Genomic DNA, 18,212 nt, shown 5'->3' with positions numbered 1-18,212 from the left:
TCAGAATGAACTTATCGCTTCGAACAATGTCTGTGGTGTAAAAATCTTTTTCGCATACTCTGCCGTGTTGAGAGTCGAAGGTAAAGCCGCCAGCTTCCCGTCGCAGTATTGCACGTTTCCACTTCACCCGCTCATCAGCGTCACTAGGCAAACAAAATAACGATACCTTTTCGCTCATACTTCTGTTGCCGAAGTGACAACGCGGTATAGATCAACAAATTATCTCTTGAAATGAGCAAAACTGACTACCGATGCCGCCAGACTACTTGGGCGCCCAGCCATAGAATAAAGAACCAACTGACGCAGCGCGCAGCTTTCGTCTAACCCCCGCCGTGCTCCCAGCGCTGCCGCGTGGCAGCTGCGAACATAGCAAGCACTCCCATAGCGTTACGGCGGAGTTTCGTGACCAGAAAAGCATAGAAGGACTGCTTTCGGATATAATGGGCCATATTTCAAGCTTAGTTTGCTCTACCTATTTTATTAATGCAATGAAATTCGCTTTTAATAAACCGCACTACAACGGACTATCGGCTACAGCAGACGAAATTAGCAGCAATTTTTTTTCAAAATCAGGCATATAAATTGAACTTTTGCTGTGTCGAGATGGGCTGGCAACTGACTTGCGAGAGCCAGCCGACGATCGCGGCTCAATATCACGCGCGCAAGGGCTGTAGGAAGGCGCGGCACAAGCGCGCCGTCTTTCGTGTATGAGGCACAGGGGTGAGGCAAGGGTGAGGGGCGGGTTCTCCAGCAGCTGCTGTTTACAGCGAGGCCACCGTATCTTGAAAGCGATCTACAATGTGAACACAGTATGCATCAGCGGGCGCCGTATCTTGAAAGCAATCCGCGATGTAGACAAAGTGCGCGCCCGCACGGGCCTCATTTTAGCAATCTACGATGTGGACAAAGTGCACCCACTGCTGACAGCTTTGTATGCGCTGCGCTTTCAACGCTTAGTCCTTTAGTTTGCGTTGAAGTGAGCGAAAGCACGAAGGTCAATTCGCTCGCTGTTGCTGCCACGCTTCCTCTATCCAACATTTTGACAGCGACTTTCCGTGGTCATCAAGCAAGATTTGTTCACGTCTTCCTGCGTGCACGTGACACCGTGCTTGTTAATTTAGTTAGTAAGCGAATGTTTACAATTTTATATGGCTTACAGAACTACTATCCGTTCCTCGCATAGCTGTCCACTAATTTGCCATCGCAACTGATGCTTTGCCTTTCGGGTGAAACTGGGACTTTTTTTGTTTGTTTTTTTATTTGGGTGCTCGTCACTCACTCTTGGTTATAATGTTGTTACACATCGCGACCACAGTTTCGGAAGTGAGGCGTTTCGGATAAAATGGACATTTTTTGTCGGATTATCAGGGTCCGTTGTAATGAGAGTCTACTGTAATCAAATGTTTTAATGATCATGTAGTTTGGGGAAGGAAGTTGCTGCCATGAAGCTTAATTTCGGCAGCAATGCCAGCCGCCTACCGAGCCTAACAAGTAGACGTAACAGGAGTTCATGCAAGTGCTGCCATTCCAAGCTGTACAGTGTTGCTATAACAGGGTGTCTACCAAGTTGACATTTACAATTTCCCCGAGTTTTCCAGGTTTTCCCTGAGTGACGCAGAACTAGGTTTTAGGTAAAGATGGGCTCAAACCATGTCGCCCGATGCTGTCACTCGCTAGTAAGCATGTGAAAAAAAAAACTACTTAATCCAATTTGAATACTAAGGAGTAGTGTTTATGTTATTCAAAAACAGAATAGAAGGGAGGGGTTAGTAAAATGCACAGCAAATAAAATGTCTTTAAAAAAAATTACAAATCGAGCTGGCCATTCTAAATACGAATAAAAAGGAGAAGCATCCAGACGCAAATATTTTCGCATACGAGCTATTTCTATCAACTGATAGCAAGCTCAGTGGTATGAGGCCCGAACTTTGTCACAATTTAGATTCTCTCTCAACAGCTCGTAAGTCAACCACAACTGTCCTGACATACTCTCAGACCCCACATGACGACTCAGTGTTGTGCTTCACTGCTTTAAATATTGTATTTACTCGATTCTAACGTGCCCTCGATTGTAACACGCACCCAAAAAAAAAAAACGAAAAAAAAAAAATACAACACTCGATTGTGACATGCACCCGCTTGTCGTGACCTAAAAGAAGAAAAGTCCTATACAGTACAGCGCAGCTCATTCTTTCATACAGATATACAACTTTCTCTCATTTGGAAAAACCAAACATTTACTCCCAATGCAGTAAAGTTGCGATAAAAAAAAAAGTCGCAGGTTCGCCCGAAAGGCGAAGCATCGATTACGACAGCAAATTAGTCAGCTATACGAAAAGTAAGAGTAGTAGTTTTGTGGGCCATATAAACTTGTAAGCTTAGGCATACTAACTACTGTATTTACTCGAATGTAACGCGCACTTTTTTTCAATGAGACTGGTCTAAAAATAGCCTGCGCGTCAGAATCGAGTACGATCCTGAATCTGCGTTACCATATTGCCATCCGCATTTCAAAATGGCTTCCTCGCACGCGCTTCGAGCCTGGCTGCCATAGTTTTCTCCATGTGATGTAGTAGGTGTGCTTAGGCAATGCTTCCTTTGGCTTAGGTTAGTGCACTGTCTGTCTTCCTGTTTTCTGCGTTTGCTCTATCAGCGTGGAAGTGCCGACTGCAAAGACATGCCAAGTTCATCACGATGCCGCAATTAAAAAGAAAGTGATCACGTGTGCGGAGACGGACGGAAATCGGGCTGCAGCACGGGCGTTCCGAGTTCCCGAAACTTGCGTGCAGGACTGGTGCAAACAGGAGAAGCTTTCTACTCCGGTGACTACTACGTACGGCACGGCCCCTATCTTGAAAGCAATCTGCGATGGAAACAAGAGTCTACGCACCTAAGCGCTCTGCACTGTGTTCTCGTTTTGATAATGAGTTCCTGCGGTCACTGCGTGAGACGTGTTCATGCTTGCTTATGCACGCGCGACACTGTGCTTGTTAATTTAGTTAGTAAACAAATGTTTTAAAGTTTATGCGGCCGATAAAACTGCTATCCTTACTTTTCGTATAGCTGCCTACAAATTTGCTATCATAATGGCCAAAAGGCGAAACTGCGACTTTTTTTTATTTATTGCAGCTTTAGTTCATTGGTAGTAAACTTTTGTTTTTCCAAATGAGAGAGAGGTGTATTCCTGTATGACAGAATGAGGTGCGTGGTACTGTAAAGGATTTTTCTTTTTTTTTTAAAGTCAGGGCAAATCATCATCAGCAGCAGCAGCAGCAGCAGCCTGGTTACGCCCACTGCAGGGCAAAGGCCTCTCCCATACTTCTCCAACAACCCCGGTCATGTACTAATTGTGGCCATGCCGTGCCTGCAAACTTCTTAATCTCATCCGCCCACCTAACTTTCTGCCGCCCCCTGCTACGCTTCCCTTCCCTTGGGATCTAGTCCGTAACCCTTTATGACTATCTGTTATCTTCCCTCCTCATCTGCCCATGCCCATTTCTTTTTATTGATTTCAACTAAGATGTCATTTACTCACGTTTGTTCCCTCACCCAATCTGCTCTTTTCTTATCCCTTAACGTTACACCTAGCATTCTTCTTTCCATAGCTCGTTGCGTCATCCTCAATTTGAGTAGAACCCTTTTCGTAAGCCTCCAGGTTTCTGCCCCGTAGGTGAGTACTGGTAAGACACAGCTGTTATATATTTTTCTCTTGAGGGATAATGGCAACCTGCTGTTCATGATCTGAGAATGCCTGCCAAACGCACCCCAGCGCATTCTTATTCTTCTGATTATTTCCGTCTCATGATCCGGATCCGCCGTTACTACCTGCCCTAAGTAGATGTATTCCCTTACGACTTCCAGTGCCTCGCTGCCTATAGTAAATTGCTGTTCTCTTCCGAGACTGTTAAGCATTACTTTAGTTTTCTGCAGATTAATTTTTAGACCCACTCTTCTGCTTTGCCTCTCCAGGTCAGTGAGCATGCAGTGCAATTGGTCCCCTGAGTTACTAAGCAAGGCAATATCATCGGCGAATCGCAAGTTACTAAGGTATTCTCCATTAACTTTTATCCCCAATTCTTCCCAATCCAGGTCTCTGAATACCTCCTGTAAACACGCTGTGAATAGCATCGGAGAGATCGTATCTCCCTGCCTGACGCCTTTCTTTATTGGGATTTTGTTGCTTGCTTTATGGAGGACTACGGTGGCTGTGGAGCCGCTATATATCTTTCAGTATTTTTACATACGGCTCGTCTACACCCTGATTCTGTAATGCCTCCATGACTGCTGAGGTTTCGGCAGAATCAAACGCTTTCTCGTAATCAATGAAAGCTATATATAAGGGTTGGTTACATTCCGCACATTTCTCTATCACCTGATTGATAGTGTGAATATGATCTATTGTTGAGTAGCCTTTACGGAATCCTGCCTGGTCCTTTGCTTGACAGAAGTCTAGGGTGTTCCTGATTCTATTTGCAATTACCTTAGTAAATAGTTTGTAGGCAACGGACAGTTGCCTACAATGGATGCACGTAAAAAACTAGGTTTTCCTTTTTTTTTTTTTTTGTTCACGGAAAACGGGTACGCATTACAATCGAGGGCGTGTTAGAATAAGTAAATACGGTAAATTAACAACCATGGTGTAACACGCCGACAAGCAAACATGAGCACATCTCACTGGATGACCACGAAAACTCGTCAAAACGCTGGAGTAAGGAAGCGCGGCAGTGGCAGCAAGTGAATTGACCTTCGTGCTGCATCTCTCATCAACCCAAAATGAACTAAGCAGCGAAGACACAGCATGAGGCAGAATCTGTCCTTTTTACCGACGGATTTCCAGATACAGGAGTAGAACCCCCCCACCCCCACCCCCTCTTCCTGGAGCCTTGCACGCAAATGAACATGGCATGCTTCCTCCCCACATTCCTCGCTTGCATGCGCGAGACAGTCACGATCGCCAGCTCACCCTCACACGTTTTCGCTTGCACATACAGCATACGAAGCACAGCAATGATTTTATCACCCTTGGATTTTATACGGAACCTCACGGCAACGGCAGAAATGCGCCTGGAGTGTCCATATAATTGCTATCGTAATAAAAGTCCACAAAACCCGTCAGAAAAGGCTTTTGGCTCCCAAAATTTTAGACATCGGTATACAGTGGCTCTATAAGGTTTGTGGCACTGCCGCTAAGTCGCCCGAATTATTGGCCATATCGGAAAAATTGATGGCTGACTGTATTTAACCACGTTACTCACTGCAGCAGTGAGCACACTAGTACAGTAATAAAGCATGGCATGAATTCCCAGGCAACCATAACAACTTAAAGGGACACTAAAGAGAAACACTAGATCAGATGCTGAGGATAAAAGCGATATTGGGCATGGCATCCAAAATTGTCAGCGCAGCAGCACAAGTTTTGGAGGCTATGTGTCAGGTCATAATGTACAGCATTACATTTGGCAAAGGCCACAATAAACTTGGTAGTGGCAGCCGTGGCAGCATCGCTTAAATCGCTGCACTACAAGCGTGTTACACTTGCATTACAACACTGATCTTTAAGCTACAGTAGATTACATTTTTGTCTTTTCACTAGATCAACATTTTAGTGACATAAACATGTCGCCAGACAACTCTGTGCACCCCAACAATCTATTTCCCTCAGGACACTTTTCCCGGCAGTACAAGCATACAAAATGGTAAAAATTCACGTACAACTATTCTAGGAGAATTTATGTTGTATGTTATACCCAAGTTTCAAGCTTTCGAAAGAAATTCAAGAACAAACCTTGATTCGATCCTCCATAGTCTGCAGCTGAGACCTTAGCAAGTTTCGCTCATCACTCAGCTGCTTCACTGCAGCTGTGGAAGTATCACCACCTCCAGGTGCAACTGGGCGCATACTTCGAGCTGGAACCATGCGGAGTTCAGGCTGGTTCATCATCCATGGCCGCCCTCCTGATCCATGCAGAGTTCCTGGCTCACGTGGGTAGAAAGGAGCCCTAAACCTACAGTAAATTTAGCCCTAATGTTACTATTAATTCTTTTAGAAAGCAACAATTATTCCCCAGTAGGGTCGTTCGTTAGAGAAAATTGGGCTAGTTGGTGATTGTGCGAATGTGGTTTCACTGAAGTATTTTCCTTGAAAAGAATTCCTTGGTGGTGTAAGCTACTTTTAGTTTTTTTTTTTCAGAAACTTCAAAATGGCTTATGTCACCAAGAAATTTTTTCAAGAAAAATACTTTGCTGAAACCACATTCAAGCAATCACCAACTGTCCCAATATTTTTCCAAAAGTATTGGCGATGGTCACTTTTGGGGATTGGGATGCTTCGCACGGAATGACCCAGTAGGAAAATGCTCCAAGCGGTAAGAATGGGCAAGACCGTTTTCAAGCAAATTTTGTAACAGGCAAAATTGCAATTTGTAGCTATAGCCTCCCCTTTTTGAAGCAAGACACCAAGGGGGAGAAAAGAAAAATAACACACAACTATACTGCCTTATTTAAATATATGTACACTTTGAATTGCAACAGAAAGGGCACCCATGAAGAATTTCAGAAATGAACGCTGGCTTAGTGATGACAGAAATCAGTCTAAATGACCATAGGATTGAAGTAAATGCTGTTTAACTCTTTGTAGGACAGTACACATCTTTTACAAAACTCTCAAAATCTTTCGTGTGGGTGAGCAAATGAGGTGCTCAGAAATAGTTTACAACAAATTTCACTCATCTACACCAAACCGTTTATTTTAGATAAGTGGGATGTATTTGTCCCACTGATGTTCACTGGGTCTTTAAAAAAGTGGGATGCTTATGTCTCATTGACCCTCTAGGTTCTTAATGCAAAATTACCCTTCAGACTACTTCCCTCATGAACCAAAAGTCCATTTCACTTCTTTACAAGAAGCCATTTATCTTGAATTACTAGGCCGTATTTGTCCCACTGACACTACAACACTGTTCCGAAATGTGGGACTCATTTGTCCCACTGACCTTCAACCGTCTCAATTTAAAATTATATACAACGACTGCCCTCGTAAAACAGACTGAGGCACGCCTGACAAAGTGGTACAGCGGCTGAGTTACAGAAAATAATTGTATGCACTTTCCACCAGAGCATGGAACACCAATGGCATCAATGCCTTTTTGCACATGCATTCAGAAAGGCAAGTTTTCCGGATTATTTACCGACTCAAGATACAAAACATTGTGCATATCCGACCCACAGTGGGAATTGATGCTATGCGAAGCATTTTGCAGGCAGCTAGCTATGCAATATTGTTTGGGGTTTTGCAAATCATTACCAGGCAGACCAATGTGTTTGTGTATATCCAGTATTTGTGCCTATGCTGCGAGTAGACTGAATTAGAATTAACGCGCATGTTTGTGTGAGATGACAGCTGCAAGACAACAACACAAACAACGATTGCATGATTTTTAAGATCGAATTGATGTGAATGAGCGGTATGGAGGTGTGAGATGGGCAAAAAATGCAGACACAAAATGTTCACTTATGACAGCACATGGTAGCACATGGACACAAACGAGTCAAAATAATGCTTCACGAAGGACAAGGATAATGGCAATATCTTAAAGATATGGTTGAAGTTGTGCTGCTAAAATGTTGCACAAAGGGACACTGCCATGTAAACAAAAAACTGACACAGACCGTGTTTATGTGTTGACTGTGTCCTTCCGTATGCCACCTAAGCAGCGCAATTTAGTAATTCGCACTATTAGGTAATGCCTCACCAACTAGCCTTGTCGAAGCACTTCTGAATGTTAATCTGAATACTGACAACTTTACACACCTGCTACTGATGTGACATTACACAGGCGGATCATGTCGTAAATTTACAGTGAAAAGGTATGCAGCTTTTGAAATTTCGACCGCCATTACATTTGGTTTCATGCAGTATGTGGCAGTGCTGCTGTGATGCCCAAATTATCGAGAGAGTAAAAAAAATCTGGTGTCTATAGAATCAGTCGGCGATTGTAGATATAAAGCATGAGTTCCCCAGACACTATATTACCGACACTAAACGTTATAACTGAACGGCAGATTACCAGGAAATAAATCATTATATAAAAAACAGCTGCAACCCTCTACCTAATGAATGGTATGGAGAGATGCAAAAAATGGTTTGCGTATCCTCCTCTGCCACCTGCGTTGTCCACAGCTTCTCTTGGCACAGTTTTATTTGTGGCATCGATGTAGCAGCCTTAACAAAATGCCACTGGCCCCACAGGTGCAGCATTTCCACCACTGTGCTCATCAACAAGAATATGTAACACAGTCAAACCTCCAATATAAGAGATTCAAACTTTCAGGAAAAAACTAATTTCACAAATTCCCAGAACATTTCTGGTAGATAGTATCTCACACTCGCCATCACAATGCTACTGTGATGAATGAGCGCCAACTACCAGGAGTGAACGCTTTGTGCTGCCTCTCATTTCTACGCATTTCGGAAATTTAGGTTCCGCTATCTCCAACACTAGGCACACAGAACTACAGTGTACATGAAGGTACCAACCATCTCGGCTCAGTCTTTGCACTTGTTGCAGATTACCGAAAAACCAGCGCATAATACAAGGTTCCTTTCCTATTATTAGCGTCCCAAATTTTCGCCTCGTACTATATGCAGATCCGAACGAAAATTTCAGTCAGAAATTTGGGCTACAAGTTTTGGTTTCGTTATTGCTGCGTGGCTGTGGATTGACTTCGTCATTGCTGCGTGGATATGGCTTGGTTTCGTTACTGCTGCGTGACTAAAGCATCGTTTCTTAATTGTTGAGTGCGCACTTGGCAGCACACATGCAAACCGCGCTTCGCGAAGTGCATCTTTTTTATTCCACATGGAACGACCAAGATGTCCAGACGACAAAAACAGTACTCGGCTGCTTTCAAGAGAAAGGTTATTTTAGCCGCGCAGGAAATCGGCAACAGTGCAGCCGGGACGCAGTTTGGCGTCAACGTTGGGAAGCATTTGTGGATGGCATCGACAGAAGGAAACCCTTTTCGCATGCACTGGATCGCGAAGAAGCTTTCGTGGTCTGAAGAGTGGGACATTCCCGAAAATCTAACTCGCCCTGACGGAGTTCATATGCCAACAGCGAGCCACGTATCTAGCTGTGAGTGTGGAGCTTTTGCAGGCAAAAGCTAAGGAGCTTGCAAGAGAAAAAGGGCGACCGAGCTTCGCCTTCGAAGCGAGCAAGCACTGGATTTATCGCTACATGTGCCGTGCTGGATTTTCCTTACACCACCGAACTTTGATTTCGCAAAAGCTGCCCGAATCCTTCGAAGAGCTGCTTGTGGCTTTCCAGCGCCACATTATTTCACTGCACAAGTCCAAGAACTTCCAGCTAGGGCAAATTGGCAATGCTGACCAAACGCCTGTTTATCTGGACATGCCATCGCCCTTCACCGTGCACGAAAAGGGCTATAAACAAGTTTATGTCCGGTTCACTGGCAACGAGAAAACACGAGTTACCATCATTTTGTCGTGCACGGCAGACAGACGCAAGCTCCCACCCTATGTCTTCAAACGTAAGACAGTGCCTAAAGGTGAGGAGATGCCAAAAAATGTGGTCGTGAGATGCCATGAGAAAGGCTGGATGAACGAGAATCTTGTGCTCGACTGAATAAAGTCCGTCTGGTGTAGACGGCCCGGAGCACTGTTGTCATTCCCATCCATCCTCATGCTGGATGCATTTTGTTGCCATTTGGCCGACTCAATGAAGAGGCCGTTGCGCGAATCTGGAACTGAACTCGTTATCTCGGGTGGGACGACGTCTCGGCTGCAGCCTTTAGATGTTTGTGTGAACAAGCCACTCAAGGATGCGGTCAAATGGTGTTATGCAGATTGGATGCGCTCAGGTGAGGCTGCAGTGACGCCGCCCGGCTGCTGAAGCAGGCTTCGCCAGCCACACTATGCAAGTGGATTGTGGACGCACAGGCCAGCATACCAGAGGACCTTGTGCATCACGCATTCGAGAAGTATGGAATCTCGAACGTGCTCGATGGCACAGAGGACGAGTACCTCTGGGAAGATATGTCCGACAAGGAACTATCCGAAGAAAGTGCAGCTGAGGAAAACAGTGATTGAAGTGCGGAGTGCAATTTAAATGTTTTCCTCAAGTTTTCCTAACTCATATTATACGCGGATAAAACTTTTTTGTTTCCCATTTCGCGTCCCAAAAATTTCACCTCATACTATATGTGGGTTCGAATTATACACGGGTTTTTACGGTATCTCTGAGATGCGGCATGTGGCCCACGTATGCAGTCACACGCCATGTCTGTGGCTACACACATGGTCAGCCAGGTGTAGCCACAGTCAGGGTTGAGGAGGAAGCGCGTGCACAAGTGGGGGTGAAGGGTGCACGCCTTCTGCGTGCATGTGTGCTTCGATGGTGTTCTCACCACTTAAACTTTTAATGCAGAAGGAGGCGTGGAAATACTTCCTGCCTCGGCCAACATTTTGACATTTTCTCTGTTAGATTTAACAGCCACACAGGCTTTCCGAGTAAATGCTTGAAATGGCCGAAAACATTGTTAAATCCACACTGTGTCATGAAACTACTTTGTTAAATTGCAAATTGAAATAATTTTTTTATATCATGGATTTCATTAAATCGAGGTCCATTATATCAAGGCTTGACTGCATATCACAATTAAGTGCAGAACACTCACCGGCCACCATTTTTGATGCCATCACATCCAGGGTAAATGGGTCTAAATGATGGTGTTGAGAAGTAGCGATTCTGATCAGGACCGTAAAAACGATCTCCATTAAAGCCTCGTCCAAAACCGTGCTGATAATCATGCTCGTTGTTATAGCCACGATCACAGCTATAGCTGCGGTCCCGAGAAGGATAGGTGCTACGCTCAGGTGTACGCTGGTAGCCTCTGTCATGACTGCTTTCTGCACAACTGATCTGCTGTTGATCTTTCCAATTGGGAGACCGTGACATTACTGAAGGAACAGAAGTTGCACATGAAGGTGCCAGATTTTCATCAGTTTGTTGTAGGCCAGGACTACCAATTGGTGCGGCATCTTTAGTTGGCTGCATCTTCTGAAAATAAAGCACAAAAATACAAAGCACTTACTACATATATATTGATGGATTCTTTGAGGCAAAGGTTAACAAAAACTAAAGAGCGGAGACAAAAGATGGCAATACATCGACATGGAAATGTACTCATGTAAATTTAAGTAGTACAGTAAAACAGCATTATTTCAGAAAATCAGATAATGTAGACTCATCCTGTTCTCCCGACAGGCGTATGCATTGTTTAATAGCATCAAACTCTCATTAATTCAGATGTATTTGTCTGCACAACAGTTATTTCGGGCAACCGTTGAAACACGATGGCACGGAACACTGGAAATGCACGATGCAACAGAGCAAAAGTGGCGCTAGTATCCAAGGAAAATGAAGCAGAGGAGCTCGCATCACCACAGACATCATCAAAAAAATGTACGAGAATGACAGGACCACACGCTTCATGCCTATTTGCGCATTTGTAGCCTTTATTCTTGCATTCACCGCTGTACATGACACGGCATTGGCCACATGCTGTCAGGCCTGCGTATTTTCCATCCATGATCACGAGGATAGCTACCATGCTTGCGGCAAACAACTGTTTTGTTTTGACTCAGTGTGCGTTGGCTGTGTGCCTTCAGAGACGCTATTTTCATGCAATCATTTTCGGAGATAGCTTAACTTTCGCCAGATTTCCCAAGATGATCACCGTATATATCCTTGTATATGGCTTGCAGCGTTTCTGGTGCTGGGCCACACTTGTCGCACAATGCCGAAAGCGCTGTCAGCTCTATACTTAGACGCTGTATACTTTGGAAAGAAACAGGCGTGTTTCTTTCCAAAGTGATAAAAAAGTCAAACTATCTTCAGAAGTGATCGTACCATACCTGCACAATCTACATCTGTGATCGCAGCGATAGCGACGCCATCATCAACAGCAGTTGTGGCAAGCAGTAGTTTTCATTTTGATTCAGTGCAATGCGCATGCACTGTCAAACATAATGTAAACTGCTGAGGATGCAAACTGGTATGTGCCCACAGTAGATTTCTGAAAAGCATGGCTCGGACGAAGACTGGAGTTTTGCAATACACTCACAGTGCGAAGGAACTTGCGACGCCCTCACCGCTGCGCGTGCTAATTAGTCCCGAGATGAAAAGAATTGTAACTTCTGCACTGCTTTTCCGCAAAATAGAAACAGGATTTGGTTATTGATTCAGCAAATATAAGCATGTTGATGTAGTAAGCACTGGTTTATATTTTTCTTGATATCTTCGATAATTCAATATTTGGTATTTCAGAGATCTTTTTTGGGTCTCATGCAATCCGAATCAACATGGTTTTACCGTGTCACCAACAATATTGTTACGAGGATGAGAACGATGAAGGTGTCTCGAGAGAATAAGCACGAAGACTGTGGCTGCTGCTTGGGTGCCATTTCTATCTCCTTTAAATACACACCTGTTTGCATCTCTGCGCCAGCCTCTTTCAGGTATCATTTTGGTGGAGGTGAGGGATGTTTTCTAAGGTGTTTTCTTTGAAATACCTCTGCCTACACCATAGTTTATACCAGCGCCATATATTTTTCAGCTAACTTTATAAAGTGGGGGGGACACTCTACTCTCTCGTGTCCCCTGATGTTCTCCCCACATGGATCTCGTGTCTCCTGGAATCCGGCATCCTCACGTAGCAAATGCGGCATTGCTGGCTGCGCAATTGTATGAGAGATGGCACGTTATCCACGATTCACACCATTTCACAGTGGGTATACTCGGGTGCACAAGTAGCCTCCTCGTCTTTGGCAGTGGGAACTTGGCACAAGCAGCTCAACAGGGTGTTCTGCAGTACCGCCATGCAGACACCTTCCAGTTTGCTCGTATGCGCTAGTTAGCTTGCTTATTTTTAGAAGGTGCAGAAGTTCCCTTTCATTTCCACTATTGTATTGCCGTTTCTTTGTCCTAAGAGCATGCTTGAGACCCCACAGGAGGTACCATGTATTCACTGTCTTATCAAATACACTCCTGTCCATTTCCAAATAGCTGACCAAGATGACAGCCCGGCACACCTGCCAGAAGTATCTAAAGCACAGCGCTCTGCATCCTTGAGCCATTGCCATTCCCAGAGCCCAAATATGTTATCTTTACAGCAAATTCGGAAGAGTTTGCGGGAATGCATAATTGTAAGCAGGCTATGACAAGCTGCAGCCTGATCAGAAGCGCCGTTGAGCATAATTGCAGCGTTCAGCTAGCTAGGCCTACCGGCTTTATTGGCGACTGTAAGCAGCTGTGTGTTGTACTCGAGTAGTGTACACGAGCACTGTGCATTCAAAACAAACTTCCTGTCATGGGAAGGTTGAGAGAAAACCAAAGCAACAATGTTGTCCTCTGACAAGTCTACTGATGTCAGAAGATCGATTTCTGCATCACGAAAATAACTTTTATCAACACTCTGCTGTTTATGAGACTCAACAAGCATGCTCTCAGACTTCTTCCTCTAGGAACTGGCCTCAACAACATCATTCTTGCACATTGTGGCCTAAAAAAAATAAGGGTGCAGCTTTCACATCAGACCATACTGTATATGCCAAAGGTATCCAGCACACCTTAGCATAGTTTCGATTGAGCAATTCTTCGAAGACGTCCAGACCAGAATCAATAACGTGGCAACTTGTTACCAAGTTGGTGGTCTGCTGGGAAATTGTGGTCTTCGTCTTCACCTTCACTACATTGTCCCTCAGCAACTCCTTCATGAAGATGAGTGCCTGTAAAAGACCAGGTGCATGAAATTATGATTTTGAGTGCTCAATTCAGAGTTGTACAAATAAGGTCAAGGGATTTCATAAGCTAGGTGAATGCAAGCTAAGGTCAAATTCAAATTTTATTAAAATGTCCGGGATGCTGAGGCCCGTGGTCAAAAAGCCACTACACAAGCTTGACCAGGACCACGACCCAGTACAAATGGCAGGGACAGGCAAACAGCACAGCAAGAACATAGTTAATGCAAAAAATAAAAAATAAATGTTACCTCTCCTGAAGCCAAACTGCCAAATACTGATATGGTGCTTCTCAAGGAATCAAGCCATGCACTTGTGAATTACTTTCTCTAAACCCTTTCATATTGTTACACGAATGATGGATTAAATACTAAAGACTATTTATAATGTAAATTTACAAAACCAACTGCAGCACCAGCCAGTTCAGCCAACAGCTCGAGACTCTGGAGCAGTTCCGTCTACTTTGTGGGGCGCCCCCACACACCATCCAAAAGAAACACGCAATATGCAGATAGCATTATCTCCGGCGGTGGAAGCACCATCCCAGTGCATCTAATTATCGGTGTTGACAGGAGATGAGTAAAGTTTGAGGGATGTTGTGCGACATGCACAACATCAGAGGCATGTGAGGTAGATGAGCCACTGGCATTAACTGGGGCGATTTCATATGCCACTGCACTCACGGCACGCAGCACTCAGTATGGGCCTGTGTACCAAGACAGGAGTTTTCTGACAGCCCAACATGACGGGTCAGGGACCACATCAGTACCAGAGATCCTGGCGAAAAGTGCACGTCTGTTTGTTGCCTATTGTACTAACTCCGTTGGTTCTCTTGGGAAATCAGGAGGGGAGCGTGGGAATAACCGGCAGTGTCATGACGCAAAGAATCATATGAAAATGTGACATGGGGTAGAGTAAGGTCCGAATCAGTATTGTCGGACGAGACATACTTTGCAAGCATGTCTGTCAGGGTTCGATTCAGACACTCCGTAAGACCATTAGTTTGTGGATGGTAAGATGTAGTCAGCTTATGCCTGGTTGAGCAGGACTGCCAAATGTCGGCGATGACTTTTGAAAGGAATGTGCGGCTACAGTCAGTGAGCAGTTGACGCAGAGCTCCATGTTGTAAAATCATGTCGTGTAAGAAAAAATTGGCGACATCTGTAATGCAGCTTATTGGAAGTGCTCTGGTAATTGTGTAGCATATGGTGTAATCTGTCATCACAGCACCCACTTGTAGCCAGACGCTGATAGAGGGAAAGGGCCAATTAAGTGTAAGCCAATGCAAAAGAACGGCTTCGACAAGACACAAATGGTTGAAGGCACCTGGCAGGGAGCGTTGGTGTTTTTTGGCGCTGGCATTTCTCATACGCCGCAACCTATTTCCGGATGGAACGGGAAAAAGAAGCGTTGGTGAACCCAGTAAAAAATTTGGGAGACGCCGAGTTGACTGGCGGTTGGTAAGTCATGAATTGCGCAGGACCATTGGGGCAAACGTTGTGGCGGTATAATACACTATCCCGGAGGACAAACGAGTGAAGTGACGAATCGGCAGACGAAGATTCCAAGCAACAAATGATGGCACGCAAGGTGGCATCATGGCTTTGATCGTAGGCGACATGGAGCAGTTCAGAAATGGAGAAAATGCATGATTCGGTATCGGTGCCTGCGATAGCTGAGGGTTTGTCCACTGGATAACGTCACAAATAGTCTGTGTCTCGATGTAGCCGGCCCGACTTGTACACTACTATGCATGAATAATCTTGTGAACAAGCAGACTGGCAGGATCCTTGAGTGACAAAAGCCAGCAGAGCACGTGATGGTCTATTATTCCAGAGAAGTGCGTGCATACAAATACGGGCGAAATTTAGAAACCGTCCAGACGAGAGCCAGGCATTCACGCTCTGTAATTGAATAGGTGTGCTCCCATGCTGCGAGGAGGCGGCTAGCACAGGCAATCACACGATCTTGTCCCCGTTGGCGTTGGGCTAAGAAGGCTCTGATTCCGTGACCAGGGACGTCGGTACAGACATCTCTAGAAGAGAACGGGTTAAAGTGGGCTAGTAAAGCTGGGTTGGTGAGAATAGTGGTGAGGTGGGCAAAAGCGGCAGCTTGAGCGGGACCCCACGTAAACATATCCTTCTTTAGAAGGTCAGTAAGTGGTTGGGCAATCGCTGCGAAATCTTTCATGAACCATCAGAAGCAGGAGCATGGTCCTACAAAACTTCGGACATCTTTGACAGACTGAGATACAGGAAAATATGTGACAGCACGAATTTTCTTCGGGTCTGCTTGAATACCCAAGTGTCGACAGGGTGGCCCAACCCTGTAATCGGCCGACGACTGAAGGGAAACTACAATGAATTCAGCTGGAGCCCAGCATTCTGGAATACTCGAAGAATAACTGATAAGCGTTCAAAGTGAGTCTCAAATGTGAGGGAGAAGTACGACAACGTCCTGTTGATGGCATGGCAAATGGCATGTTGACTATTTGAACCCTTGAATCAGAGTCCATCATAGGCTCGAACATTGTTTGGGCGTTATTTAGACAGAAGATGGCATAATTTTGAATTGATAAAGACCATCAGGAGTGACAAATGCAATCTTCTCTTGGTCCTTTTCGTCCACAGAAATCTGCCCATAACCAGACGGCAGGTCTATTGATGAAAGGTAGTTGGCACCATGGAGACAATCGAGGTCGTCGTCAATGTAAGGCGAGGAGCAGAAGTCCTTTTTGGAAATTCGATTGAGAGGACGATAATCTATACAAAAACGCCCCGTGCCATCTTTCTTTTTAACATGCACAACGAGCAACTTCCAAGCAGTACTAGGCGGTATCGAAGATACATGTACCTTAGATACTATCTTAGATACTTTTTTGGGTATCTTGTATCCTTATGATAGGAGTGGCAAGACATGTATCTGTATCTGCATTTTCGATCCATGAAATGATGTATAGTGTATCTTTAGATGCAAGATAATGTTATCGCAACATCACTGTGTGAAACCATAAACTTTGGCTGAACTCCACTTCCAAGGCTGATACTGCTTTAGAGAAGAGCTTTAGAGATGATCCAACATAAAGCTGTCAGGTTTATTTTCTTTAATACAGTAAAAACTCAATTTACCGAAGTGATGACCACACTCAAATTATTTCTTTAAATTGGTAAGGTCGTAAATTCAAGAAAGGGATTGTTCGGTCCTTCTAAATCTAAAATTGTAATGTCATCATCATCATCATCAGCCTGGTTACGCCCACTGCAGGGCAAAGGCCTCTCCCGTACTTCTCCAACTACCCCGGCCATGTACTAATTGTGACCATGTTGTCCCTGCAAACTTCTTAATCTCATCCGCCCACCTAACTTTCTGCCGCCCCCTGCTACGCTTCCCTTCCCTTGGAATCCAGTCAATACCCCTTAATGACCATTGGTTCTCTTCCATCCTCATTACATGTCCTGCCCATGCCCATTTCTTTTTCTTGGTTTCAACTAAGATGTCATTAACTCGCATTTGTTCCCTCACCCCAATCTGCTCTTTTCTTATCCCTTAATCATTCTTCTTTCCATAGCTCGTTGCATTGTCCTCAATTTAAGTAGAACCCTTTCATTAAGCCTCCAGGTTTCTGCCCCATACGTGAGTACTGGTAAGACACATCTGTTATACACTTTTCTCTAGAGGGATAATAATTCTACTTATAGCTGCTGGTATAAAACACGTCGGCATTTCAGAAGATGTAAACTAGCCAAACATTTAGCAACAACCGGCTGTTACAGACGGGCATCCCAGCCGACTCTTATTCTTCTGATTATTTCAGTCTCATGATCCGGATCCACGGTCACTACCTGTCCAAAGTAGATGTATTCCCTTACCACTTCCAGTGCCTCGCTACCTATCGTAAACTGTTGTTCTCTTCCAAGACTATTAAACATTACTTTAGTTTTCTGCAGATTAATTTTTAGACCCAAACTGCTGCTTTGCCTCTCCAGGTCAGTGAGCATGCATTGCAATTGGTCCCCTGAGTTACTAAGCAAGGCAATATCATTAGCGAATCGCAAGTTACTAAGGTATTCTTCAATAACTTTTATACCGAATTCTTCCCAATCCAGGTCTCTGAATGCCTCCTGTAAACGCGCTGTGAATAGCCTTGGAGAGATCGTATATCCCTGCCTGACGCCTTTCTTTATTAGGATTTTCTTGCTTTCTTTATGGAGGACTACGGTGCTTGTGGAGCCGCTATAGATCTCCTTCAATATTTTTACATACGGCTCGTCTACACCCTGATTCCGGAGTGCCTCCATGACTGCTGAGGTTCCGAGTGAATCAAACGCTTTCTCGTAATCAATGAAAGCTATATATAAGGGTTGGTTATATTCCGCACATTCCTCTATCACCT

General features: G+C 44.6%; 1 protein-coding gene across 1 annotated transcript in view; it reads right to left on the bottom strand.

Moving 5' to 3' along the window:
- LOC142587966 (uncharacterized) overlaps positions 1-18,212 on the bottom strand; it is a 136,703-nt gene that overhangs the window by 17,463 nt on the left and 101,028 nt on the right. The window contains exons 9-11 of the mRNA XM_075699402.1: positions 13,649-13,807; positions 10,696-11,078; positions 5,786-6,005 (exon numbers count right to left, since the gene is read on the bottom strand). Of these exons, the coding sequence (XP_075555517.1) occupies positions 5,786-6,005; positions 10,696-11,078; positions 13,649-13,807 (762 nt within the window). The remainder of the gene's footprint in view (positions 1-5,785; positions 6,006-10,695; positions 11,079-13,648; positions 13,808-18,212) is intronic.

The sequence above is a fragment of the Dermacentor variabilis genome, chromosome 1, assembly GCF_050947875.1.
Source record: "Dermacentor variabilis isolate Ectoservices chromosome 1, ASM5094787v1, whole genome shotgun sequence".
Taxonomy (NCBI): Eukaryota; Metazoa; Arthropoda; class Arachnida; order Ixodida; family Ixodidae; genus Dermacentor; species Dermacentor variabilis.
This window is presented reverse-complemented; position numbering and strand designations above follow the sequence as displayed.